The sequence below is a fragment of the Rhinolophus sinicus genome, linkage group LG11 (assembly GCF_036562045.2).
Source record: "Rhinolophus sinicus isolate RSC01 linkage group LG11, ASM3656204v1, whole genome shotgun sequence".
In the NCBI taxonomy this organism is placed as follows: domain Eukaryota; kingdom Metazoa; phylum Chordata; class Mammalia; order Chiroptera; family Rhinolophidae; genus Rhinolophus; species Rhinolophus sinicus.
In genome coordinates this window covers 6,330,718-6,356,976 of record NC_133760.1, presented here as the reverse complement: position 1 = coordinate 6,356,976, position 26,259 = coordinate 6,330,718, and the positions used below count along the sequence as shown (strand labels likewise).

Below are 26,259 nucleotides of genomic sequence, written 5' to 3'. Positions count from 1 at the left end.
TCCCCCACGACAGCTGGCTCTGGGGTTCTCAAGATTTATTCAGGATCGTGTTAACGGAGGCGGTGGGAGGATGGGGTCCCCGACGTGCCAGGGGCACACACAGAGGACCCTCCCCGCCCCCGCGAGGGAGGGGGGAGGCTCGCATTTTCTTAAAAATATAAATGTATTTATCTGCATCGTCACGTCCCTAGGGTACCCAGCCGGCCAGCCCGTGGGCCACAGGGCGGGGAGGAAAGGGCGTCAGGATGTAAGTCTGAGCAAGGTGTAGGACAGCGCCAGGTGGGGGTGGGGGGGCAGCCTCACAGGGCTCCGTGCTGGGCCTGGTAGCGGGACAGCACAGCGCGGTAGTGGGACAGCTCCTGGCGCACAGCCACCACCTCCTGCCGCAGCAGGGCGTTCTCCTTCTCCAGGAAGGCTGCCCGCACGGATATCTGGTTCTCCTTAAGCCTCCGGGCATCGCGGGACCGCTTGGCTGCCTCGTTATTCTTGTACCGCCGGCTCCAGTATTTCTCGTCCTGTGGGTGAAGAGGTAGGAAAGCAGTGAGGTCCAGAAGGGACTCAGACAGCGAGAGAAGGGAGGAGCAGTTTTGCTTGTGCCTTCAAAGACCCAAAGAAATCTAAAAGACCTCCAGGGCTGCTTCTTGCCCAGTAATGGGGCCTAAAGGATACCGGGTCTCCCATGGGACGGGTACCCAAGGGTCTGCCCTTCTAGGGCTCTGGTTGCCAAGGAGAGCAGGCCCCTAGCAACAACTAAGGCATGAGATAGCCTCCCACCCCAAGCAACTGGGCTTTAAGTTTCCACTGTACAAAGCAGATCCCCACCCTCCTCACTTGACAAATGGCCTGCAGTTAGCTCCTGGCTGTTAAGGATGATTATTCCCTCGCAACAGGGCCTTCAGGGTGAGAGAGCTCCCAGTGAAAAGCACTGCCCTATACATCACCTTTCCAGATTCTGGTTGCTAAGGAAAGCCTAGCCTCCCCAGTGATGGGGTTTGATGTTCCATAAAAATCACCTGGTTGCTAAGGCAACCTCATCCCTCCTCAGCAAACAAAAGTAAGGTCTAAGTAGGCCCAACGACTTCAGCTGGTGTCTGATCCACTGGTCTTAAATAGATGCCCTGCCCAAATTACCCCAAATCAGAATGTGGCCCTGACTGCTAATGGGAACCTGAGACCTCTTGCCAATGAGGCAATCCAGACCCAGGAAACAAGGCCTTGAGGGCTAACAAAGTCTGCCTCCTAGGCAGATGTAATCACCCAAAAGGATGCCCTAAATCAGAGATCAAAGGACCAGTCCCAGCCTGGCTAGCTGCTAAGAAGAGACAGACTGATACCCCGTTGCTAAGAAATGCTGTTCTTAGCAACTGAGCCCAGCAGAGCCTGAAGCCTGCCAGACTGAGGGTTTTGGGTCCAGCTGATAGGAGAAGCTCCAAATCTATACAACTGGGTCCAGCAGGGCTGGCTGAGTCTGCATGCCACAGTGATACCATCTTCCTAAATCAAGCCCCAAATTTTGCCCCCTTGTACCCCATAGCCAAGGAGGGCTGATCCTTGGCTGTAGGTGAACCTGAGAGATAATCCTAATGAGAACCCAGGCCTGTGAGGAAGGAGCCTTCTTCTCTGGCTATGGGGCCTGTGTCAGCCAAGCCTGTGTCCTATGTCCAGTAGCCCTCACCTTCTGCTCCTCTGGCACCTGGATTTTCCTCGCCTTCTTCATGATGGGCTGAGGCTTAAGTTCTTCCTCTGAGAAGCGATGTCTCCGAGGGTCAAAGGTCTCATGGCCCGGAATGCTTGACAGGGCTAAATCAGCAGGGTCAGGTTCAAAGGTCATCAGCACCTCCACGGTATCTGGGTCCACAGGGCTGGGTGTGTCCCGAGAGGTCAGACCTTGGGGAAACAAAATGTATCACCTAAGTATATATTTATTTGGGGGAGGAGGTTCCCAGAGGTTATCCCCTGCTCAGGTATTGTATCCACCAGAAGGAAGGCCCTTAGGGGTCTAACATAAAGTTTGTCAGGGATCAACTTCCCTAATACAAAATATGAAGGTTCCCTAAGTCACAAACTCCACTTTTACAAACAGGGAAACTGAGGCCCAGTTATTACCTGACTTGCCTTAAGTTACACTTGAGTCTGGGCTATTGCTTCTAAAACCTCAGGGCCTCACAGTCAGTGATAGCTTCTTTCCCACAGTCTAGCCCTAATCAAAGCCTAGACCTCAGGCTGTTCAGGGAAAAGGAATCCTATGCACTGAAAAGACCTCTAGTTAGCCTCTTAAGACCATTAGCTCTCAAGAGTTAGGGAAGAGAAGCGGCAACAGCTCTGAGCTTCCAGGAGGTTGGTTGAAGAGAAGGGGCAGTCGGTCTGTGCCTTTAAGAGCTAGCAAGCCGGGGCCAGCTGAGGACACAGGTTCAGAGCTGAGTCACGTGCCGGCGCCTGCTTTCCCGCCCCGCCCCCTGTCGCACCCCCCCGCGCGCTCCCTCACGTTCCCCAGGCCCCGCCCCCTCCCGCGTGACCGCGCGTGCGCGAAGCACTGAGGTTATAAGAGGACTCACGTGGCGCGGGAATGTGCGGCTGGGAAGGGGAGGGCCCTGGTTCTGCCCGGAGGTCGGACTAGTGGTAGGTGTGTCCAGGAATCCCCGACCTGCAGCCCGACCCTGGAGACCCCAAGGTGCCCGAGGGAGCACACCTTTCCTCTTGCTCCCTCGGGTCTCTCAGCTCGAACCTCTCAATCTCCAAGGATCCAGTCCCCCCTGCTCTCTGGGGAACACACAAGAACCGGCCCCCTCGATTTTCTCCCCAGGGTCCCAATCCCCTCACCACTGGTACACAAGATTCTGGGATCCCAGGCCCCTCCTCTCTCAGAAATGTAGGAAGCTCGGCCCTCGCCCCAGTGCAAGACCTAGAAAAAAGATCCTCGACCTTCTCCCCTCTAGTGGACACCAGGACCCGGTCCCCTAGCCCTTCTCCAGTGGGTGACCCAGGAACCAGGGCTGACAGTTACTTATGTGTGGGGAAACATAAGTCTGTGCCCAGCCCTCCCCTTCTCCCCAGTAGAGAACCTAGTAGTTCCGGTCCTACCCCAATACCACAAATTCGGGCCCAGAATATGAGGCGCAGTCCACTCCCCAGTAAATAACTCTGGTGTTCTGGGCTCCCAGTCCAAGCTCCACGAGTCCCCACGTCCCACAGAAAAGTCCACACTACCTCCCCACTGGACAGTCTTCCTGGAATTTAGGGTCCCAAGTCTCTCCTTTCCTATGGATCCTGGAGACCCAGTCCTTGATCCACTAGAGCACACAATTCCAATCTCCTCTCCCGACATTTCTCAACTAGGGGGTCCAGAATTCAGGCGCGCGGCCGGTCCCACCAACTGGCCCCCCCGTATAGCACAGCCTCACCCACTGTAGTCTAAGCCCCGCCCACCTAAGGCCCTACCCTGCTCCCGCCGCCGCACCTGCGCGTTGGCCGCCGGCGGCCCCGAGGGCAGCTCGGGCGGGGGCGTGCCCCGGCGAGGAGCGAGGGGAAGCCGAACCGCAGGAGCCGGGCCCCGGGGAGGGTGCAGGCGTGCGCACGGGCGAGGGAGCCGGTGACGGGCCGCCGGGGGGCGGTGGACTGGGCGGGAGCCCGTGCTCCAGCAGGAAGGCGTCCAGGTCCACGTACTCCACGTCGCCGAACGGCAGCGTCCGCTCCCACAGCAGCGGCGCCAGCAGACTCGGGCCAGAAGCGGCCGCCGGTCGCCCCCGCGGGGACCCGCCGCCCACCACCGCCCCAGATGAGGCATCCGCAGGACCCGCCGTCTCCAGGCCCGGCCCGGGGACCGTGGCTGCCGGCAGAGCCGCCTTGCGCTCCTTTTCCTTTAGGAGACCTGGGGGCCAAGGAAAGGCCGGGCAGGGTGGGGAAGGAAAAAAAGAGATGGAGAAGAGACCCCGAGTCAGAGAGACCCATACGGCGGAGAAAGAGGGGACAGACAAGGGGAGGGGAACCACAGACTCAAGGAGAGACCCATAGAGAAAGGATAGAGGGGGGCGGCAGAGACCGAGAGAGGGGAACAGAGACCGAGAGAGGGATGAAAACTCAGAAAGAGGGGAGGACAGGGACCCAGAGAGAGGGGAGGTCAAAAATGCAGGGAGAGATGGGGACAGACCCGGTAAGGGACAGAGACATAGAAGGGGAATGGAAGTTCAGACAGAGGTAGGTGGAGGGTTGGGCAGGTGAGAGAAAAAAATGACAACTCTGTGATTGCTCTGTAACCTATCCCCACACATACTCCCTGCGCACTGTATCCCCTTCTTCCCACCCCCACACTCTGGAAGGGGCAGGAAGGGGCTCTATTCCTGGGGCACATTCCTCATCCCTAGACTCCATGTGACCCCAGGAGGCCCCGCCCAAGCCCGTGTCACTACCGTGTGAGCATCCGACACACCCCTTCCCTCCTCCCCGGACCCCAGGGGTCCAGACTCTGAGAACCAAAAGGAAGAGGGGGTTGGGGCCTCGACTTTTGGGTCCTCCGGGAGGACACTGGGGACCTGGACTTCTGGGTCCTCGGCGTGGACGGCCTTGAGAGCAGGTACTTTTGGGTCCTGGGTGCTGAGAGATCTGGGGGCCTAAACACCTTAGTAAATGCGTAGATGAGGTTGGGAGGATGGACTCTGGGCACACAGCAGGTAGCTGTAGACGGCCCCCCTCCCCTAGCACTTCAGTCCCTAAGGGAGTAGGGTGTCTGAGTTGGGCGAGGTTGGGGCTAGAACTCACAGCTGGTTGGTTCTTTGGGCTTGCTGGTCCCCTGCAGAAGGCTCCGCAGCCCAAGAAGCGCTCCCCCACCAGGGGGGGCCCCGGCTGGGCCACCCAGCAGCAGGGGGGCCGGGGTCCTGTCGCTCACGGGCCGCGCCATCGCCGGGCACCTGCCCGCTGGCTCACGGGCTCATGGAGAGGCGAAGAGCTGGCCTGCCAGTCAGCGTTACACTCTTGTAGTTCCGGCCAGTGTCTGCCCAGGGCGCGGGCGAGCGTAGCTTGCAAGATTCCAGTATCCAAGACGGTGCAAATCCTAGGAGCGACGGGGATTTGCAGTCCTCGGTGCAGAAACGTGCAACTCTAGAGGGTCCCAGTAGACCATGCAGTTTGGGTGAGGGGTGACCAAATCAGGCGGCCAGCTCTTTGCAACCGAGGGTTTAAGAGGACTCAAAGCGCTCCTTCTACAAGGTGGGCGAGCCTGGCTCTTGCAAAATCTGCAGCTCTCTCAACGGAAGGCGCTTTGCAATCTGCACCAAGAGGTGTGCGCGGAGGGGCGGGGGAGGGGGCAGGAGGAGGCGGCCGCCTTGAGGCGTGGCCAAAGCAAACTTCTTTCGCGGAAAAAAAAAAAAAAGCCAAACAAAACACCCGACACCACAGCGCACACCCCTCCTCTCGGTCCCTGCTCGCTCCCGCCCTGCCCCGCCCGCCTCTTGGGCCATGCACCCTAGCCGCGTGCCTCCTTGGGGCTGAAAGTGCAGGCCAATCGCGGGTCCCTCGAGACGCACAGCCAATGAGACCCCTGGATCCGCCAAGGCCGGGGAGGGCGCTGTGTGTGAAGTTGCTTTGCCTTTTGGTGGGAGGCGGGACCCTGACCTACATTTGCCCAATGGGAGACGGCGCTGGGGGCGGGACCGTGACCCAGTTCGAGCCAATGAGGTAGGCGGGAGGGGGAAGCACATGGCTCTGCGCGTGCTGCCTGACCCGAAGAGTGGGGGTGGGGGGGGGAAAGAGGAGCCGCTTAAAGGAGCCGCATATTCAAATGACTGTTCAGGGTAACAGGAAGCCAAAAACCGAGTAGTGGGGTTTAGAAAGAGGTAGATTGGGTTGTAGAAGAAGGCTGCCATTCTGTAACATCCAAATATTTTCCCGCCGCGCCTAGAATCAGACCACTGAAAAACAGTAAGTATTCTGTCCCTTTAATAACTTTGTTTTGGGGTGACTCCCCTCCCCTCGTGGGGAGGGTTTAAAAGGGCAGGCGCAATCCACGATGGGGAGTCTCAGCGACCGTGGGGGGCACCATCCACTGTAAGACAGACACCGGTCGGGGGCGTTAGTTTTAAGATACCTTAGGCTGGAACGTGCAGGGGGCGTGCAAGGGGCGTGTAGGGGGCGGGGGTGGGCCGAGTCGGGCTCTACCACCGGGAGCCCGAGAAGGGGGGAACCGGAATGTACCAGGTTAAAAAAGATGGGGAAATAGTCCGGCAGTAGACTGAGCAGTAGGGAGGCAGCAGGAGGGTGGATTAGGGACGTCCAGTTTTAGCATTAGGCTAAACTACATAAAGGTGTTCTTGGGGTATTCGGGACTGTACCATGTTGAGAAGACAGGTGGCCGTTTAGATCACTGGGCTGAACTATGAGGAGGTAGTAGGAAGGAAAAGGGATTGTGCCATATTGATCATCCGTAAAGGGGGCGATCAGATTGTGGAACAAGCATAGGGTTATACCACATGGAAACAGGGAATGGATCCAGCCTGTACCACTTTGGAAAGCCATAGTAATAGGAACTACGGACCAATAGTTAATCGTACCACAAGGAAGTTGAAAGCAGTGAAAAGGAAATACAAATCATGGACCAGCAATGGTCTATGGCAGGGAGGTGGGTTGTAGCGTGTTGACACGCAGGGAGGAGGGAGAAAGGGCGAGTGAGAACTCAGGTAGCTGGCCAAACAGAAGCAGCAAAGCGGTGGTAGGACTATATCATACTGACACACCACGGAGACACACATACGCGGGTTAGACCAAAACGTGGGGGATGGCAGATGGGACCATACCATGCAGGCGGTAGTTGGGGCCTCGGCAGCGCCTCTCGGGGTGCCGGGGGTCCCTGTTGCCCCTCAAGGCCCTGTGGGCCAAGGGCTGCAGGGGCCGGCCATTACCGCTGAGGCTCTGGAAGATCTGGGATGGAGGATTCTGGCTCAGGAGTCTCAGGGAATGCATCTGCCGCGGGAAGGGGGCGGGAAACTGGGAGTGAATAATGAATGGTCCTGATGACGTCATACAGGAAGTCCCGCCCCTCGGAGCGGGTGGGAGGGGCCTTGTTCAGCCCCACCCCAGCCCCAAGGGTTATCTGACCCTCTCCACCCCTCCAATTCCTTGTCAACGTGGGGAAGGAGGGTAGGTGATGCAATTGGGTGTGTGTGGGGAGGAGGCTGAGGGTCACCTGGAGGGAGGTGATATTGAGGGCCCGGTCAATGAGGATCCAGGTGACAGTCTCTGAGCAGGGCGGGGTGCTGAGAGAGCCCTGATATGTGATGAAGCCAAAGGACTCAGGGAATAGGAGCTCCAGGCTCAGGTCTTGAAGAAAGTAGGCATCATCTGCAGGCATATTAGACCAGAGTGAAGAGGCATACCTCTCTTGAGCTACCCTCATGTGCACACACCCCACCAACCCACCAGGGACTTACTCTTGTAGGAGATGCGGGTAATGGTGTCACGGTTAAGGAGGCGGCTGAGGAATGAGTTTGAGTTACCAGCCACCTGTGTGGGGGTACGAGGTGAGGAAGTAGGAATCCAGAAGTCCAAGTCCCCCATCCCTTCCTCCCTCAGGACCCAGGAGTCTGGGCCTCCCAGCCTCCCTCTTCCTCAAACCCCCGATTCCAGGTGCCCAGCTCCTCCCTCCATCTGAATCTTGCCTGGGCTCACATTGACAAAGAGGCTGAGAATGGCCAGGCCATTGGGGCCCCGGGAGGCAGCGCTGAGGTTCCCATAAAGATCTTGGTTGAAGTGGATGAGCTGCACCTGGGAGGGGAGCACAGAGAGTGGGGTCCCCCAGCAGAAGGGAAGGAGAGAATGGGTGCAGCTCTCCAGACCTTTGGGTTTCCCAAGTCAGATTAAGGATCAGTGCTGGGGGGGGGCAGTTCTGTGGGGAGGATTAAGTGAGGCATTAAGAGGAGGGTGAGATGGGAGGAACTGGGTCTACTCAGGTCAAGGGTCAAGGGTCAGAGGTCAGTGGCCACCACCTCAGCAGAGAAGCCCTGGTGATTGACTTGGTGTTCAGAGCCAGCTCCATCACGTGCTCCAAATAGCAGCCGCAGTTCACTGAGTCGATGGCTGTAAAGGAGAGGACCCCCTGACACATTGACCACGGGCCGAGGTGCAGGCAGGAAGGAGACGTGGCGACCTGTGTTGTACAGGGTTCCCCGGAGCTGTGGGAGAGGTAGAAGCTGTCACAGGGACACAGAAGAAGATCTCTTTCCTCCCATTTCCATTCCTCCATTGTCCGCTTCCAACAATCATTTAATCATTCAGCATAGATTGAGCACCAACGTTCAGGCTCTGTGCTGGTCCATGGTAGGTGCTCAATATTGGTGAATTTACTTAATTAAATATTTATTGAGCTGCTTTTATGTGCCATGGATGCCAGGAGGAGAACAATGAACAAGTAGACAAAAATCCTGGGCTTCATGGAGCATATGTTCTGATGGGGGAGAGACAGACAATAAATACTGAGTCACATAAGTAACTGCTTAATTAATTACATCATGTGCTCATGCTGGGAAGAACTGGGAGCTCTGACAAAGTATAGAAATCAGGCCTAGATTGGAGTGGAGGGGGAGGTCAGGAAAGGCTTCCATGAGGAGGTGACATTTGAATGGAAACATGAAGGATGATAGTAGGGGTCAGTTGCAAAGAGCAGGGAGAAGGACATTCCAAGGAGAGAGAACATCAAGTGCAAAGGTCCAGAAGTGGCCTGTTTTAGTGACAGCAAAGAGGCCAGTGGGACCAGAGCCCAGTGACCAAAGGAGAGAATGGTGATGGGAACCAGATGGACAATGATGGAGCGTTTTGTATTTTCATTTAAATAATTGACACAGTGCCAGGCACATGGTACATGCTATTAAATGTTTGCTGTTATTATATTACTTATTCTTGTAGAGAGATTTTGAGCAGGAGAGTGGTATGATCTGGTTTGTGTTTTTGAACATTTTCTCTAGGAAAGTGGATTGCAAGAGGCAGAGAGGCAGGCCAGCAAGGAAGATATGGCACCAGTCCAGGTGCAAGACGATGGTGGATGCAGTGGAGGCAACAAGAAGTGAAAAGATTTCAATGAGATGTAGCAAGGAGACTAGAAAGGACACAGATTGAAAATGGGAATGAAGGAGAGAACCGGATGGGGAATGGCTCCGAGGCTTTTAGCTGAGGCAGCTGAGTGAAGGATGGTGTTGGCTCTTATAAGAATTGGCATTGCAAAGTGGGCAAGAGCATGGATGCTGGGACCACACTGCCTGGGTTTGAATCCCAGCGCTGCACTCTAGCTTTATAACCTCAGCCATGTAACTTAAGCTCTCTGTGCCTCAGTTTCTGTATCTATAAGGATAATAATAGCACCTATATCATGGGGTTGCTGTGAGGATTAGAGGGTTTAACAAGTTTTTAAGACAGTGCCTGACACAGGAAACAGTCTGTTTAACCATTGCGTCTACGGAGATGGGGAGACTAGGGAGCCATACGTGGGGATGGAAGAACAGGTGATAACATTTTAGAGTGGAAAGAGCTTCCTCTCCACCCATCATATACTCCTTTTTCCCCAAGGCTGGCCTCCCATCTCTGCACCCCACGTGGCCTCCACTCATGCCCACCACAGTGGATCTGGTAACCCCTCCCACCAGACCTCTTACCTTCTCTCCCCCCGTGCTGAGCCTCAGTGGGGGCAGGAAGGGGTCATAAAGGACCCTCTTCAGCTCCACATCCACGGGGCTCTGCCGCTTCCCCACTGCACACAGACTCCAGGCTGCGTTCACCAGGCCCCAGAAGGGAGGCCCTGAGGGCAGGGGCAGGGCAGAGAGCAAAGGGAGTCAGAAATAGGATCCTAATGTTGGCATCTGCTCAGAAGGCTGTGTTCTGGACTCCTGGATCCCAGGAGAGGAAGGGCTGGTCACCTGGACTCCTGGGTCTGAGGGAGGAGGGGGCTGGGATCCAGAATCCTGAGTCCTAGAAGAATCTTGGAGGAGTTTCCTAAGACACCTCCCCTCTCCCCCCCAACACCTCCAAGCCTCACCTTGATCAAACACATCTTAAATGAAGTCATTAGGGAAGAAACTACAACTCCCAGCAGGCCTAAGGACTGCAAGCCTAGCGTCCATGCTGGCTTGCCCCAGAGCCCATGGGAGTTGTAGTTCTTTCAGTCTCCCTTGTAGCACAGCTGGATAATGAATGTACTGGGGAGAGGAATTGCAAGAGAGCGCTGGACAAGGCGTGGACGGGGCCACCGAACCTCTGGTTCCCAGCAGGAGCCAGGACCTGCCTGCCTCTTTCCCTGCAAATACACACACACTCTTCCAACCCCCACACTCTCTTTCCTTCTACTCACTCCCACTCACTACTTGAAATGCGCATGTATAATGTCCCATGGTGAGCCACTGGGGTTCTGAGGTTGGGCTGGACTCCTCAGGGAGGGAGGGAGGGAGAAGCTTGCACTCCTGGGGAGGAGAGGGTTCCTGGGACCGAGGAAGGAGACGCCTGGGGCCCCTGACTCCTGGGGCCCCGCCCTGGCCGCACCTGGCACGAAGTTTCCCTGGAGATTATCCTTGTAGCTCCACCAGTCCTCAGGGTCAGGTGCCGGTCCGATGTGAGCTGGGGAGAGAGCAGCCTGAACCCCTGTCCTGGGCACCCCCACCCCCACCCCTCCCTCAGGGGCTCCTGCCCCGACCCCCAGGCCTTACCTGCCGTCCCCAGTGCAGCCCAGAGTACCAGCGCTCCAAGGGTGCTCAGACGAGCTGCAGCCCCCATCCCCAGGGAGGCCTCTGGGAAACCCCTTCCCAGCCCCCGGGCCCCTCTCTCTCAGCTCCTCTCCTCTCTGTGGGACCCTGTCCTTCCAGGACTTCCAGCCTTCCTCTCCTCCCCACGGGGAGTCCTGGTTCCCAAATATTCCTAAATACCAATGCAGCTGGGGACTGAGACCCCACCCCCAACCCACTCCTCTCTTCTCTCCCCTTCTCTGTGCCTCTCCACCTTCCTCCCCAACCCTCCAGTATCCCTCTGTCTCCTGATCCTTTTACTCCTCTCTGCCTTCTGCTTCTCTCTGGGGTTACCTCCTGGTTTCTAATCCACACCCCCTGTTGGCTGTCGTTTTATTAAGCTCTCCCAAGCCACCTAACTCCATGTCTCCATTCTGCTTCCCTCACCTCCTGCTCCTCCTCACTCTCTCTCTTCTCTGCTCCTACCTTCTTTCTCCCTTCTCTCCCTCTTCACCTCCTCTCTCTCTCCCTCACTGTCTAAGCTTCTCTCTCTCTCTCTCTCTCTCCACACACACACACACACACACACACACACACACACACACACACACACCGCCTCCTATCCTGCCTGTTCTGTTTCTCTGTCTCTTCTCTCTTGTCCCTTCCTCCCTCCTCCCCTCCCCTCGTCTCTCTCGGTGTTATTTAATTTTTTTTGTAGTTATTGGTGGGGGGGCGGGTGCTCTCACAGCAGCGAACATTCCGGGAGTGTGTGTGTGTGGGGGGCGTGTGTGTGGTGCCCAAGGCGCAGGACGGAGGGGTCGTTGGGGGCTGGTCCCTAGCTCCCAGCCGCGATGGGGACCACGGGGGCGGGGGTGGCCCCGACACCTGGGGAAACTGGCAGTTCCCATCCTCCGCAGAAAGCGGAGGGGGCGCTTAAGGTGGAGCTGGGAGAGGCCTCGTAAGTCTGCGTGCTCAAGGCCCTGGCCCCGGAGGATCCGGGTTCCCCAGCTCTCAGGGACCCAGGATGGAGCCTGCACCAGCGCCTGCAGCCCCTGCCCAGTGCCCCACTCCGGCCTCCGCCAGAGGCTGCCTTAAACCGGCTGGGGGATCCCCTGGGAGACTGGTGTGCGGTGAGCACCGCTGACCAGGAGAGGGAGGCAGAGACCTGGAAAGGAAGGGAGAGGCTGGGAGGAGGAGCCGGGAAGGCCCAGGCGAGAGCGCCAGAGGTGAAGTCGGAGAATGCGGAGGCTCCGGAAGGGAAGGGGAGCCTGAGATATGGCGGAGGGACACGGCAGGGTAGAGATGGGAGGGCGGGCTTCGAGGCAAGAAGCCGACAGACACACACTGAGAGAGATACAGAGACCCAGAATGAGAGGGGAGAATATACAGGAGAGAGACACAGATGGAGGCAGAGGAAAGATCCAGAGGCACACAGAGAGACACACACTTAGAGATAGAAACAGAGAGACCCAGAGACAGAGACTCACCCCGCAGGTTCGAGATGGAAGAACAAGATGCCATGCAGGAGGGACAAAAACGGAAAAGAGATCCAAAGACAGAAAGACATAAAAACACACCTAGAGCTGGGCACAGAGAGACCCAGAGAGGAGAAAGAGGCAGACACACGTGCACATCCGTAAATAGCGACACTTGTGCAAAGAAAGAGACCTCAGCAGGAAGGAACAGATGGCAGAGACAGAGAGACCCAGATTGAGGGAGAGAGACCTGGAAACAGACCAACGGACCTAAAGGAAGAGACTAATAGAGTCTGAAAGACAGAAACATCAGAGGTAGAGAACTGGAAATAGACATTCAAGGACCTAGAGATGGAGGGAGACAGAGACACCCAGAGAGAGGCAAAGATGGAGAGAGACAGAGAAAACACAAGAAGCAAAGGTATGTGTTAATTATCCATTGCCACATAACAAATAACCCTAAAACTTAGTGGCTTAAAGCAACACGCATTTATTATCTCACAGTTTCTGAGCGTGAGGAATTTGGAACAGTCTAGCTGGGTGGTTCTGGCTTAGGGCCTCTCATGAGGATGCAGTTAGGCTATGAGCTGGGGCTGCAGTCATATGAAGGCTTGGCTGGGGCTGGAAGATCCACTTCCAAGTTTACCTTAATGGCAGTGGGGCAGGAGGCTCAGCTCCTCACCACGTGGGCCTCTCAGTAGGGTTGTTTGAGTGTTTTCACTACATGGCTACCGGCTTCCTCCACTGGAGACAGAAAGACAGAGGGGTCTTATATGACAATCTTCAAAGTCACACCATCACTTCTGTATTCTGTTCATCCGAAGTGAGTCACTATGTCCAGCCCACACTCAAAGGGAAAGAGATTAGGCTCCCCCTCTTGCAGGAAAGAGCATCAAAGAATTTGTGGCCTCATTTTAAAACCATCACAGGTGGGAAGAGGAAGAGAGAGCAATGGAAAGAGACAGACTCTTCAAGACTGGTGAGGCTTACAGGTTGGTGAGACACTTATTCAGAAACACAGAAATGTGTGGGAGAGACACTTGACGATAGAGGTCGCTATGGAAACAGGGAAAAGGCAAGACAAAGAAAACAGTAATAACAATAATAATAATAATAATAATAACTGCAATAACAGCCAGCACATAAAGCACCTACTACATACCAAGCAAAGTTCTGAGCATTTCTATGAACTCTCATATAATCCTCACAGCCTCCTCATGAAGCAGAAACTATTATTATCCCATTTTGCAGATGAAGAAACCAAGTCAGAGGGCATAGGTGATTTGCCCAGAGTTATAGATAGGACGTGGTGAAGCAGGGAAGAAAAGCAAAGGAAAGAGGGTTGGAGAAAACGTGATGGAGATGTGCAGAGAAGTAGGGAGAATGGCAGGAAGAGACCCTCAGAAGGACCCAGCTCTGATGGAGATGTTTCTCCATCAGAATAAATGGTGGCTGCCCTAACTGAGAGTTTCCCAGATTCTAGGGCTGTGCCACACACTTGGAGGTTTCATTTCAACGCTCAAAGCTGCCTCATGAGGTGGTGGTGGGATAGTACTAGGCCCATTATACGAGTACAGATTGGGCGAGGGAAGTGACTCACCCAGGATGTAGTTGGTTGAATGGGTGCCACACCCCCAAAAAAGATGTCTGCCTAGAACCTGTGAACGGACTTTATTTGGCAAAAGGGTCTTTGCAGATGTAATTAAATTAATGATCTTAAGATGATATCATCCTACATTATCTGGGTAGACCCTAAATCGAATGACTAGGGTCCTTGTATGAGAAAGGCAGAAAGAGATTCAAGACAGCGGAGACGGTGATATGAAGACAGAGGCATAGTTTGGGAGATGTAGCCATAGGCCAAGGAATGCCAGGAGCCATCAGAAGCTGGAAGAGGCCAGGAAGACCCCTAGAGCCTTCAGAGGGACTATGGCCCTGCTGACATCTTGATTTCGGACTTCTAGCCTCCAGAACTGTGAGAGAATAAATTTCTGTTGTTTTAAACCATGCAGCTTGTGGTAATTTTTTTACAGCAGCCAACCCCAAGGGTGGGGGTGGGGGGAATAATAAGAAAAACAGAATTCATCACAGGCAGAGACAATGAAGGAACCAGAGATACATGGGAAGGGAGAGATAGACGGACTGACACTGCAGGAAGAACAGGCGCTAACTACAATTGTGCTCTCCTCCTCCAGGAAGCCCTCCCTGATCCCCCAGGCTCGGTAATTACTGGCTGTGGACATTCGCAATGCCTTGTGCTACCTCCATTAGAGCACAGATCTCACTAGAAGGGACTATGTCCCTACACGTCTCCCTCAAGGCCCCAGGCCTGAACCATCTCTGGATCCCCAGCATCACTCCACACAAGGCACATGGGGGTCCTCAGGAGAGAAACTGGTCATGATTGAATGAAAAAATGTTCCTGCTGTCTCTTCCTAGAGATTCTGGCCCCCTCCCATCTGCCTGGGAGACACTTGAATTTTCTTCAAGGGCTTTCCAGCGAGGGCTTTGCTTCCTCCAGGAAGTCTTCCTTGATTTCCCAGGCTGGGTCCTGTGCTGCCTCCATTATTACACATCATACCAGATGTGACTGTACCTAGGTCTCTTTCCTAGCCAACCCTCCCAGACAGGGAGCCCCTCCAGGGCAAGTCCCGGCTCTGACTCAGGTCTTAGCATTTACCAGGGAGACCTCAGGAGAATACCGTGTTTCCCCGAAAATAAGACCTATCCGGACCATCAGCTCTAACGTGTCTTTTGGAGCAAAAATTAATATAAGATCTGGTATTATATTGTATTATATTATATACCTAGTCTTATATTAAAATAAGAACAGGTATTATATTATACCCGATCTTATATTAAAATAAGACTGGGTCTTATATTAATTTTTGCTCCAAAAGACGCATTAGAGCTGATGGTCCGGCTAGGTCTTATTTTTGGGGAAACACAGTATATTGAATGAATGAATAAGTGAGTGAATAAAGTAAAAATATAGGGACTGTAGCATTCAGAAATGGGTAAACAATTTTTTTCACGTGGGATTAAGAGGAAGGCTTCTCGTGTAGTGATGTTTCCCCTACTCTCTTTCTGTCCCCATACCCCTGCCCTTGGCTCAAACCTCATCTTCTCCCACCAGTGTCTTTTCCCCAGAGTTATAGTTAGGAAGCAGCAGAGTAGGGAAGTGGCACAGAGCCCAGCCTGAGAGATCAGGGAAGACTTCCTGGAGATGAGGCCGTCACTCCCCATTCAGTCTCCTTCCTCCTTCAGTCTATCCTCCACAGACCCCAGAGGGCTCTTTCTACACCTAGAGTCGAGCCTGCCTCTCCCTAGTCACAGGTATCCCATAGCTTCCAGCACCCCTGGACGAAGTCCCCCACCCCTCAGCCTGTCTTGTCATGACCAAATCCTTCTATCCTTCAAGATCTACCTCAGATGTCACTTCCTCTGAGAGAAGTTACCTGACCTCCAGGCTGGGTTCAAGGCCTTCTCTGGGCTCTCCCTGTGAATTGAACCACTTCAATGATTGTCCATATCACTGTTTCTCACACTGATTCTCAGGACTGATTCTGTCCCACCCCTGCTCATAGACCTCCCATGGCTCCCCAGTGCCCTGGGGCCGGGGGGTGGGGGGGAGCCCAATCCTTCAGTCTGGCCTTAGAGGACCCCCATGCCCTGGCCACCACCAATCCCCAGTCTCATCTCTTTTCTTACCACACAAGGCCCTCTCCCAGTTTTCTGCTGTGCAAATTCCTATTCAGATTTATGTATTTCAGGAGTCTGCTCTTCCAGGAAGCCATGAGCAATGCTGAGGTGGTCAGGGGTCTCCTCTGAGCTCTGGAAACCACCTATGCTGCCATATAGCACACAAACAGACTGGGCTCAGTGCCCAGAGGCAGAGAGAATGGCCAGGCTGGAAGTGGTTCCCAGATGTGGATTTCACGCTTATTCGTCTCGGGTGCTGGGAACAAAGTCTGGGTCATAAGGAACATATGGGGCTTGCCCACTCCTCACTTTCATCTTCTACCTCCCCAGCCCCTGGGTGGGAGGCAGTATGGCCAGGACTCTCCAGGCCTGGGTGGTTCTCACAGCCCTTCTTGGCCTCTTCACCCCTCTTTCCCTGCTCTCAACTCCCACTCCCTTGAGGAGCTTAGCAAAATCCTCTTGATCTATGTTCTAGCCTTCTGGGCTCTCCTCTTTTGGGGGAGGTATGGCCAGTGGGCGTTTAAATAATAACAAACTCAAATGGCTTTTACTCTGCCAGGCACTATTCTAAGCCCATGATATACATTTATTAACGCATTTAATCCTCATAATATACCCTGTGGGTTACTTCCTATTGTTATCTAAAGAACTAAGTTTGAATGCCAGCTACTTGCTGTGTGATGGTTGCTAAGACTCCTTGCCTCTATGAGCTAGTTTCTTCATTGAAGAGGTGGTTAAGAATTCTGGCCAAACCCAAACATATCTGGGTTTTAATCCCTGCCTTCACCTCAAGATGTAGTTCCCCTGTGAGCCTCAATTTCTTCATCTGTATAATGGGAATAATAATAGGACCCGCCTATTTATTCAACAAATATTTATGTTTATTGAATACCTATTGTGTTCTAGGGGCTGCGATAACAGCATCAATCAAAACAGACACAAATCCAAGGTCAAGGCAGCAGGAGGTGCGATGGAAGTTCATGGCCAGACATATACTACTTTCAGTCTCAGCCTGTTTTCCTGGAAATGCCAAAGAGCTGCTCTGCTTAACACCTCATGATGTCATAGTATGCTCTGGGTTCTGATTGGCTGAGAGTCTTACATAAAGCCAGGTAAGCTAATTTTCCCCAAATCCTTTCTCTAATCTTTCCTTGATATCCTATTTAGCTGGATCCAAGACAGCCCAGCTTTAAAGGCTCATTTACATCCTCTCTTGCAGCTAGGTGTGGTCATGTGACTTAACTTCTGGCCAATGAGCAGCTTTTGGAAAAACATCCTTATAAGTCAGCTGTGTGGGCCTTTTGGACTTTTTTCTTTGCCTTCTTCCATGTCTGGATACAGACATTGTGGCTGGAGCACTAGCTGCCGTCTTGGACCATGAGTACAAGGACCATTGTAAAGATGGTGGAGAGGAAAGCTAGAAGGTTCCTGGTGGCTTGACTATCTCCAGACTTCTTTTATGCAAGAGAGAAATATATTTCTATTTTGTTTAAGCCACGGTTATTTGGGGTTTGATATGACTCCTAATTATACAGATGCTTGAGGCATCACTTCAGGTTCAGTTGGGCTGCAAATTAGACCATTCATTGATCAGTTTTTCAACAAGTATTTATTGAGCATATACTGTGTGTCATGAACCTTTCTAGATACAGGGGATATAGCCATGAACAAAACTAAATCCCTCCTCCCATGGAGCTCACATTCTAGTGGAAGAGAAAGAAATAGCAAACAAAAAAGACAGATACTTAATATATCAGGTGGTGGTAAGTACTACAAAAAAAAAAAAAAACTAAGCAGGACAAAGCAATGAGAATGATTGGAAGGAGCTGCTGTTTAGTTAGGGTGGTCAGGGTAGTTCTCTCTGATGCTGTGGAATTTGAGCAGAGCCACATGGTGGAAAATTCTAGTTCTCACACATGTCCAGTAGTGGTAGTAAGAATAATGGTGTCAACACCCAAAGATGTCCACAGTCTAATTCTTGGAACTGGTGAATATGTTACCTTACATGGAAAAAGGTACTTTGCAGAGTTGATAAAGATTAAGGATCTTGAAATGGGGAGATTATTCTGGATTATCTGGGTGGGTCCCATCTAATCACATGCATCTTTAAAAACAGAGAACCTTTCCCAGCTATGGTCAGAAAGAAAGATGTGAGGACAAAGAGTCAGGAGAAATTTGAAGTGTGAGAAGGACTCAACATGCCATTGCTGGCTTTGAAGATGGAAGAGGGGGCCATGAGCCAAGAAATGCTGGTGGCCTTTAGAAGTTAGGAATGTAAAGGAAACATTCTCCCCTGAAGTTTCCAGAAGGAATGCAGCCTTGTTGACACCTTGATTTTAGCCTAGGAAACCTGTTGGGCTTTTGACTTATAGAACTGTAAGATAATAAATTTGTTTTGTTTCAGCTGCTGAGTGTGATAATTTATTTTGACAGCAATAGAAAACTAATACACTGGTTCTTCTCTCTTTCAGAGCATATAAGGGGGTTCTACTTCCCCACCTTCATGCAATTAGATGGAACCATGTGAGCAATCTTGACCAATGAGCTGTGAAGGGATGGGCTGGAGTCATTCCTGGTCCAAAGCGTTTATCTCTTGTGTGGGACCATTTAGTTTTCTCTCCCCCCCCCCCCCCCCCCCGTCACAGTAATCAAGGATGCCATAGGTTGCAGTTGGTGCAGTGACAAGATGGTAGATTCCTCTACACCTTTGTCCTTCAATGACTGTGTGGAAAATTGCCCCTTGCTGACCTTGCGTAGGACATGTATATGAGCAAGAAATTAACTTTCATTGTTTCAAGCTAACAGAATTAGCCTAACCTGACTAATGGAGGGCTACAGACCCCTGATCTGTGCTGGGTGGGTCTCTGAGGTGCAAATCAAGGCCTTGAGTCAATCTGTGGAGCCCAAGTATGGCTACTACTCCCTGCCAAAATAGCCAATCCAAGGAAAGAGATGATATGACGTCAGTAAGTGCCGATCAGATTGTGTTGCCTGATGATTGGCTAAAAGCCAATGGATGGGGATGATAACTAGAAAAGGCGGGAAATTCCTCAAGATTTAAGATTTTATTGAGAGAACTAGCTGCATAGGTACCAGGCCAAATGTCCTAGCCCGAGACTAAATGTCCTGCTTGCAGTTGACCGCCTTTGGTTAGACAGCCCTCATGCCTTCACGGTGCTGGCGCGTGCTGGTGATGTCATCGGCTCCGCCACGTCTGATTGGCTCACTAAGGGAGGCGCCGTCCAGGTAAAAGATTTCCCTCATGGTCTCTTCCAAGTGCCTTGGTTGGCTTTTGAGGCCACTCAGCTGTGGTTCTAGTCCTCAGGCGTGAGGCTCGGGCTGGAGGCCGCAGGCTGTCGCAGCCCCCGGTGTGTTCCTCCTGCTGCAGCCGCCGCAATGGCCGGGCCCAGCGCGGCCTCCAGGGCAGCGCGAGGCCGTGGCGGTCGAGGACTAGGCGCGCAGGGTCAGGGTCGCCAGCCGCGCTGCCCAGCAGCAAGTAGTCGGTGCCGGGCTGCAGGCGCAGGCAGCCGCAGGCCAGGTCGGTGCCCGGCACCCAGGCCTCCTGGCCGCCGCGGCGCACGGGCGGCGCTCGCTGCTTGTACACAGCCAGCACGCGCAAGGCCAGCCGCTTCCATGCCGGGCCCACCACCTCAGATGCCAGCACCTGCGCACGGAGAACTGCGGGAAAGGGAGCTGTCAGGCCTGGGTGCTGAAGAGCCGTCAAGGTCCCCTGGGTCAATCCTGATGGGGAGGGGCCTGGGACCTGAGGGTGGGCTTCTGGGATCAAGTCTGTGGGAATGGGGCTGAAGCTCAGACTTGGGATCTTGAAGGGAGGCAGAGAGCGTCTGAGGTAGGCAAGACAGGGCAAAAGTCTGTTCCATTCAACCAGTTCCCCTTTCTCCTTCCATCCCCAGGAGGCCACCTTCCTCCCTCAGATATGTCAGGCTAAAGGAGATAGTAAACTCTGGCAAGGCCAAGAACATAGGGAAAGAGGAGATATGCCAGGGCAGGGAACACCCCCTCTCCACTGCCCTTTCCACCCATTTGTCTTCAGTCCCATTAGATCCGAGATCAGGAAGGACCCTTTGGAATCTAACACCCCTTCCCATTTAAGATGAGAAAATGAAGGCCAGAGAATGGGGTGGTGCGGAGACAGTGATCAGAACATGTATGCAGCCACTGGCCCTTTTTCTCCCCAGCACTCACCATAGTCCTGCTGGCAGTACCTCCGAAGGCTCATATGTACCCTGGTGTCCGAGATATTGCAGTAGTTGTGACACTGAGGGTCTGGGGAGGGTCAGGCTGTCTGCAGTGGGCTCCTGAGGCAGCGTTCTGCCCCTGCCCATCCCCACATTCCATCTTGATGGACAGCTGGGGTGCCCGAACCCTGGGACTGGGTTCAGTGGGTCACCCCTGTATCCCCACAGGGTGGGGCGGCAATCAGCCCATCCCTGACCCCTCTTGCTGCCAGGGATCTCCACACTAGCCTGTCTTACCAGAGCTGTAAGCACTTGGGGTCGTAGCAAGGGTGGTTGTTGCCTCTGGGATTCCTATGAGAAACCAAAGGAGAAATTTAACCTTAGTCCCTGCCCGCCTCACACACACAAGGATTCCAAATATCCATCTATTTCCTTAAGGTCCAAGAGGGCAAAAAGTTTGCCCTTCTCCCCAGAACCTGGACTCCTGTTCTCTAGCTCCTTCTTCCTTCAGACCCAGGAATCTACAGCCCGAGCCCCCTCCTCCCTCAGACCCAGGAGTCCAGGCTTCCAGCTTCTTCTTCCCAGAGACTGAAGAGACTGGAATTACCGTTCCTACTTCCCCAAGGATGCAGAGTTTAGCCTCCAGCTTCTAGCTCCCATCCCCCAGGGACCCAGCCCTCCCCATGCTTGTCCACTGGAGATCTGGGATGTTCCCCCCCCACCCTCTACTTAGGACTTGTGGCCCCTCAGGACTCACGCTGGCAGGGCATCCTGGGGGAGCGGCTCTGCTGGTAGCCAGGACCACAGCGGTTGCATGTCAGGCCAGTGACCCCTAACTTGCAGGAGCACTGCCCACTGGTCTGGTTACAGGTGCCACCCATTGCCCCAATAGGGTGGCACTGGCAGGCTACATGAAGACAGGATCTCGGATGTGGGTGTCTGGGCCCTAGATGTTCCCTCCCAATTCCCCAGCCCCTCCTCCCTCAGACCCAGGAGTTTGGTCCTGGCTCCTTCCCCCCCAGGCTGGGCTTCAGATAGCACTCACCCCTGCAGGCCTTGCGGCTAGTAATAGGCTGGCTGGGGTCCCTCCGGAACCCTGGCTGGCAGTAGTGGCAGTGCCGCCCAGCTGTGTGGTGGCGGCACCGCTCACAAACACCCCCACTGCGGCCGCCTGACAACCTGAACAGCTCGGAGTTAAACCTGCAGCGTCGGGCGTGCTGGTTGCAGGAGCAGGCTAGGAGGAGCAAGATGGAGCCAAGGCACATCGAACCAGGGCTTTCTGTTCCCTGTCCTCAGTTTTCCCCCCACTGCCCTCAGGAAATAGAGTGTGAGTACAGAGTAAAAGAGACTGCCTGGGGGTCCCTGTTTAAACCTGGGTCCCAGAGTCTCTTCATTCTCATCTTTAAAATGGGGGCACTGGACTGGAACAGGGTAAGCCCGAGGGGACTGATGAACCTCCTGATTGTGTGAAACCAGGGTGGGGAGGGGTGGGAGGGTGGGGGGTGGGGGGTGGCTTAAAGAAGAGTAGCAGCTATGGTGTGGGCTATGGAGTCAGACGCTGGGTGTTCGTGTTCCACTGTGTTCCTTGGGCATGTGACTTCTTTTTGTAGCTCAGCTTCCTTTGCTATAAAATGACATTTATAATGTCTACGTCATGAGGTTTAAATGAAACCTAATAGACATAAAGTGCTTAATCCAGGGCCGGACACAGCGCACATACCTGCCCGTTTAGAGCTTCCACGTACCAGGTGCCAGGTGCTGAGTGGCTGGCATGTTGCATTCTCACAGCAGCTCTGTGAGGCTGGTGCTATCATCCCCATGTTACATATACAAAAACTGAGGCACAGAGAAGTGAAGTCACCAGCTCAAGGTAATGCAGCTAAGGGGTAGTCAGAGGCACGATTGGAACCCAATTCCTTACAGGTCCAGAGTCCATGCTCTTAGCAGCTACCCTCCAGTGCTTCTCACACAGCTCACAGGATTCTGTGCATTTTCCTGGGAGCATTGATCAGGCGTTCTAAGGCAGTTGCTTTCAAATCCTACTATTTTACTTCCCAGAAGTACCAGAGCAGTTTTTAAAAGGAACAACACCAATTCCAGGGCCCACCTCCAAGGCTTCTGCTGGTCCCAGGGATCTGTGTTTTAGCAAGCATCCCAGAGTGAGGGGCTGATTCCGGGGGTTCATGGACCACTCTTTGGAGAGATGTGAGGAGTTTTGGACTCGGAGAGGTTTGAGGGCCCAAAGGAGTAGTGCGAAGGCCAGGGATCTGCAGCAGCAGTGTGTTCTTGGGAAAATGGCTCTGCCTCTCTGAGCCTTTGTTTCCTTCCTGTCTGGTGGGGATCTCAATTAGAGGTGGCAACACTATTAAGATTATCAGTGGGTGATCAGTGGGCTTTGGATTCTTTCTGACCTGAGAGTGGTCATGGTGCCTCACTTCCCTCTGGAAAACTTGGATGGGGAAGGGGTTCAGGCCACCATGTTTGTAAAGCCCACAGCCTCGCCACAGGAGTTAGTCTCACCTTGCCCGCCCAGACCCTTCTTCATCACAACACCGTTGGTCTCCTACCCAGATTCAGAGGGCAGTGCCCAGCTCAGCCTGGGGGCAGGGGTGATCCTCAGAGGGTCAGCCTCCCCAGCTCCCAGGCCCTGTCCAAATCCAGGATGATCCCTGCTGCACCCCCAGGCCACAGGAGTCTCCCCTCCTTCACTCCGCCAAGGGGGCGTCAGTTCTGGCTGGTGGGAATGGACCAACTGAACAGAGGCCCTGAGGGAGCGGGTGCGGGGGCATCAAGGAAGAACACAGTGGGGATGAGGATAGAGTGGGAACCCAGGACAACCAGATGGTCTGTAAGTTAGACCATATGACATTGCAGGAAGAAATAGAGGGGGACGGGGCAAAGAATGTGGGAGGTGGAGAGAGACTGAAGTCCAGGGACTCCCAGGGCCTGGTGGTGTGTGTGTGTGTGTCAGTCGGTGGAATGGTGTTACTGCCCAGGGCCTGGTAACACACTCAGACCCTCTAGCAAGGGCGGCAGGCTGGAGGTAGGAGGAGGGCCCAGACTCTGGAAGCTCCAGTCTGGGAGCACTGTGGAGGGGAAAGAGCACTGCGTGGGACCTGGGGAGCGCTGGTCCAGCTGGATGGCCTGGGGGGATGACCCAGCTTCTAGGAAGGCCTGTCTCCCCAGTTCAGTCCCAGTGCTGCCCCCTGCTGGCAGTGAGACTTAGGGCAAGCGACTGTCCCCTCAAGTCTTACCTTCCTCATCTGGGGAATGGTAACACTGGCAGACTCTCAGGAAGCTCATCCTTCGTGCCAGGTACCATGTGAAGCTTTATTCTAAGGACTTGATGTATATTATTAACTCACTGAATTTTCACTGCCACTTATAAAGGAAGTACTGTTACTACCCCCACTTTACAGATGAGGAAATAGAGGCACAGAGAAGTTAGACCTTGCCTGGTGTCACACAGCCAATAAACAGAGGAGGTTGAATTTGAACCCAGGCAGTCTGACTCCTGTCTGCTGTCCTAGAGCATCTAGTGTGACAGCACCTGACAGGAGCTTGGCAGGGACAAGCCAAGACCCCCAAGCTCAGCTTCTGGCCATGCCACTTACTTACTGGCTGTGTGTCATTGTGCAAGGAACTTCCCAACTCTAGCCTCAGTCTCCTCATCTGTAAGATGGGCCTGGTGACAGTATCTGCCTGGCACATAGCAGGTGATCGATATGTATGTATTTAATGAATAAATCCTTCCCCCATGTGGTTGATTGGATGAGTTAGGAAAGGTCCAGCTGCCCCGTTCCCTACAACCACTCAGTAAATATTACCAGAGTACCTACAACAAACCAGGCCCTGGGCTGGGTGCTCAGGAAATGTTATTCATATCATCATCATTGTGAATGAGTGTTGGGGAGAGGCTGGAGCCCCCTAATGGGGGCTGAAAGTCTGAGGTAGCAGAGATGCAGGGCAGGCAGGTAGGGGTGCTGAAAGGGGAGGTGAAGAGGGGACCTGGCTGGAGAACAGTGAGGGGAAAAGCAAGGAGCAAGCAGCTCTGGGGAGGGAGAGCTGCTTAGGGACAAGGGACCAGCTTCTGGAGAGTCATGGGGCCTGGTAGTGGGTGAGGGTGGGAGAGCAGGGCCCAAGACTCACGCAGGCAAGGGTGGGGGTGCCAGGGTGTGGCTGGTCGCCAGGGCCAGTCGCGGTGGGATGGGCGGCAGCTCTCGCACCCGGGGCCGGTGGTGTGGTGACGGCAGCGACAGCGGGGGGGCCGGGCACGAGCAGCACAGCGGGCAGCATGGCCGTGGCACTGGCAGCGGCCTCTCACTCCAGCTGCTGCCAGCCCTGCCCGGCCTCCGAACTCCACACGGAGGTGACTGGCTACCACACTGGCCTTAGAGCCAGGTGGTGCACGGAAGGTCACCTTTTCTGGGCCCCCCAGGGCCCCAGGCCAGGCCGGTCTGCGCCACAGCGATCTCCAGGGACCTCCAGTAGCCCAGGCGGCTGACAGGACCAGGGCTGGGGGTCCTGGAGTGCAGAAGCGCAGGCTGACGGAAGTCAGGAGGAAGGGGCCATCCAGGGCCAGAGTCAGACTGCCATTACAGGTGGCCCGGGAGCCAACCTCGGCCCCTGTAGAGAAGGCGCAGGACTGGGGACAGGAGGCCGCCATACCAGCCAACTGGGTCACTGGTGGGAGGCAGAAGCGGGGGCGGCCCCCTGGATGGTAGCATGGGTCCGAGGTGGCCTGGCTCAGGAGGAACAAGAAGGTGAAGGTCAGGGGCATAGTCCCAGCAGGGGCAAGTACCTAGAGAGAGGAGAGGAGTGGCCAGGCTGAGAGCCTCAGGCTGCCCTCAAGTGTCATGGTCCACCATGCTCAGCCAGGCCCCCTGAGGACACCAGCATTCCACCCCCAGCCCAGCCCAAGCCCCCTCCCCATGGCTTCTAAGCGAGGAAAATAGTTCCATCTGGGGAGAATTACTGTTTACACAACCCAAAGGGGAAAGAACGCAAGCAAAATTGAGAATTTTGCCTGAACTAATCTGTAGCTTAACACCCCAGAGCGATCTGTCAGTGTCGAGGTGCAGGGGCCCTGGGGAGAGGACAAGGGGGCAGATGAGGAAACTGAGGGAGGGCCCCAGGGCGAGTGGGGTCAGGGCTGGGTAGAAGAGGGGGATTTAGAAATGAACGAAGCTCAGAGACAAAAGAGTAGAGAAAGGGACAGAGGCACAGCCAGCAGACACAGACAGAGGGAAAGGAGATGCAAGCTTAGGGAAAGGGGCAGGCGCAGAGAAAGAGCCACGAGGAGAGAAGACGGACACCAAGGGAGGCCAGGAGGCCCAGACAGACAGTGAGTAGGGGAGTCCACAGGGAGCAGGGGAGATCAGTGCCCCAGGGAGCCTGGGGGCCCAGACAGACAGATGGGCAGGTGGGCGGGCTCAGAGGCACCCCACAGCTAAGAAAAGACAGCCCAGCAGGCCGGTGGGAAGGGAAGGAGGGGAGGGGCAGGGGTGTCCGACAGGCAATCAGAAGCGGGAGGCCAGGCCCGGGCCCACAGGGATCAGAGCAGAGGCCTTTTCCCACGTGGGGCCCTAACCTTGTTCTCCACACCCAGGGCACGGAGGGGATTATGGCCAAACCACCTGGCCTCCCTACCACCCACCCCCAGCCTCCACCACCCTTAACCCTTTCCCACCCAGGTGCAAAGCCCAGAGAACCGTGTTAAGGAACAGGACCAGGATGCCCCGGGCTGGAAGCCTGGGTCGCTCTGTGGCTAGGGAATGGGTATAGAAGCCATGTGGGGTCAGGAAAGCACAGACCTGGGTTCCCCTTAGGTCTCTAGGTGGGACAACACTGTGCTTGGATTTCTGAGGACTCTCTGATAATCTCAGACCTCCGCCCGCTATCCTAGGCCTCAGGGTCCAGGATCCGAGACCCTACGTTCTCCCTATCTTAAGGTCCCTGGAGATGGGGGAACAGATGATGGGGGTGGCGGGTGCTAAGGGAGGAGAGAAAGAGGCAGAACAGTGCAGGGCCAGAGGCCAGGATGTCTGAGGGGGCCAGAAGTCCAGACCTCCGGGATGTCAGGAACTAAAAAGGACTTGCTGAAATGCACACCCCCACCACCACCCCACCCCTGCCCACCACTTTCCCCTCTCAGGGCTGCCAGCGCCTAATGAGGAACTCACTCAGGTCTGG

The 26,259-nt window shown here is 54.5% G+C and overlaps 4 protein-coding genes across 16 annotated transcripts in view; 1 reads left to right on the top strand and 3 right to left on the bottom strand.

Annotated features, from left to right (window-relative positions):
• Positions 1-20: 20 nt before the first annotated feature.
• DBP (D-box binding PAR bZIP transcription factor) lies at positions 21-4,894 on the bottom strand. Its single transcript, XM_019741510.2, has 4 exons — positions 4,756-4,894; positions 3,458-3,868; positions 1,676-1,887; positions 21-515 (listed from the first exon to the last, which is right to left on the bottom strand). Exons 1-4 carry the CDS (start codon positions 4,892-4,894, stop codon positions 300-302), a joined length of 978 nt encoding a protein of 325 aa, XP_019597069.2. The 3' UTR covers positions 21-299.
• Positions 4,399-26,259, top strand: part of FUT2 (fucosyltransferase 2 (H blood group)) — a 36,223-nt gene continuing 14,362 nt past the window's right edge. For 5 of the 10 annotated variants that reach the window (XR_012490551.1, XR_012490550.1, XR_012490552.1 and 2 more), the window contains exons 1-2: positions 5,743-5,913; positions 16,775-16,980. The gene's annotated coding sequence lies outside the window, so the exon portion shown is untranslated. The other 5 variants (XR_012490549.1, XR_012490554.1, XM_019741505.2 and 2 more) reach the window with 5 other exon arrangements.
• Positions 4,909-11,260, bottom strand: CA11 (carbonic anhydrase 11). 4 transcript variants are annotated; one of them, XM_019741501.2, is made up of 9 exons: positions 10,677-11,260; positions 10,513-10,587; positions 9,633-9,775; positions 7,974-8,159; positions 7,657-7,752; positions 7,419-7,491; positions 7,175-7,329; positions 6,786-6,975; positions 4,909-5,047 (listed from the first exon to the last, which is right to left on the bottom strand). In XM_019741501.2, the coding sequence occupies exons 1-9, from the start codon at positions 10,741-10,743 to the stop codon at positions 4,917-4,919; spliced, it is 1,116 nt and encodes a 371-aa protein (XP_019597060.2). In that variant the 5' UTR covers positions 10,744-11,260; the 3' UTR covers positions 4,909-4,916. The 4 variants fall into 4 exon arrangements, with proteins under 4 accessions (XP_019597060.2, XP_019597061.2, XP_019597062.1 ...); XM_019741502.2 differs by having other exon boundaries at positions 6,786-6,951; positions 10,677-11,258; XM_019741503.2 differs by lacking the exon at positions 4,909-5,047 and adding an exon at positions 5,910-6,037 and having other exon boundaries at positions 10,677-11,258.
• NTN5 (netrin 5) lies at positions 18,794-25,870 on the bottom strand. The gene is made up of 6 exons (XM_019741498.2): positions 24,217-25,870; positions 21,113-21,301; positions 20,825-20,974; positions 20,365-20,418; positions 20,075-20,155; positions 18,794-19,546 (listed from the first exon to the last, which is right to left on the bottom strand). The coding sequence occupies exons 1-6, from the start codon at positions 24,845-24,847 to the stop codon at positions 19,095-19,097; spliced, it is 1,557 nt and encodes a 518-aa protein (XP_019597057.1). The 5' UTR covers positions 24,848-25,870; the 3' UTR covers positions 18,794-19,094.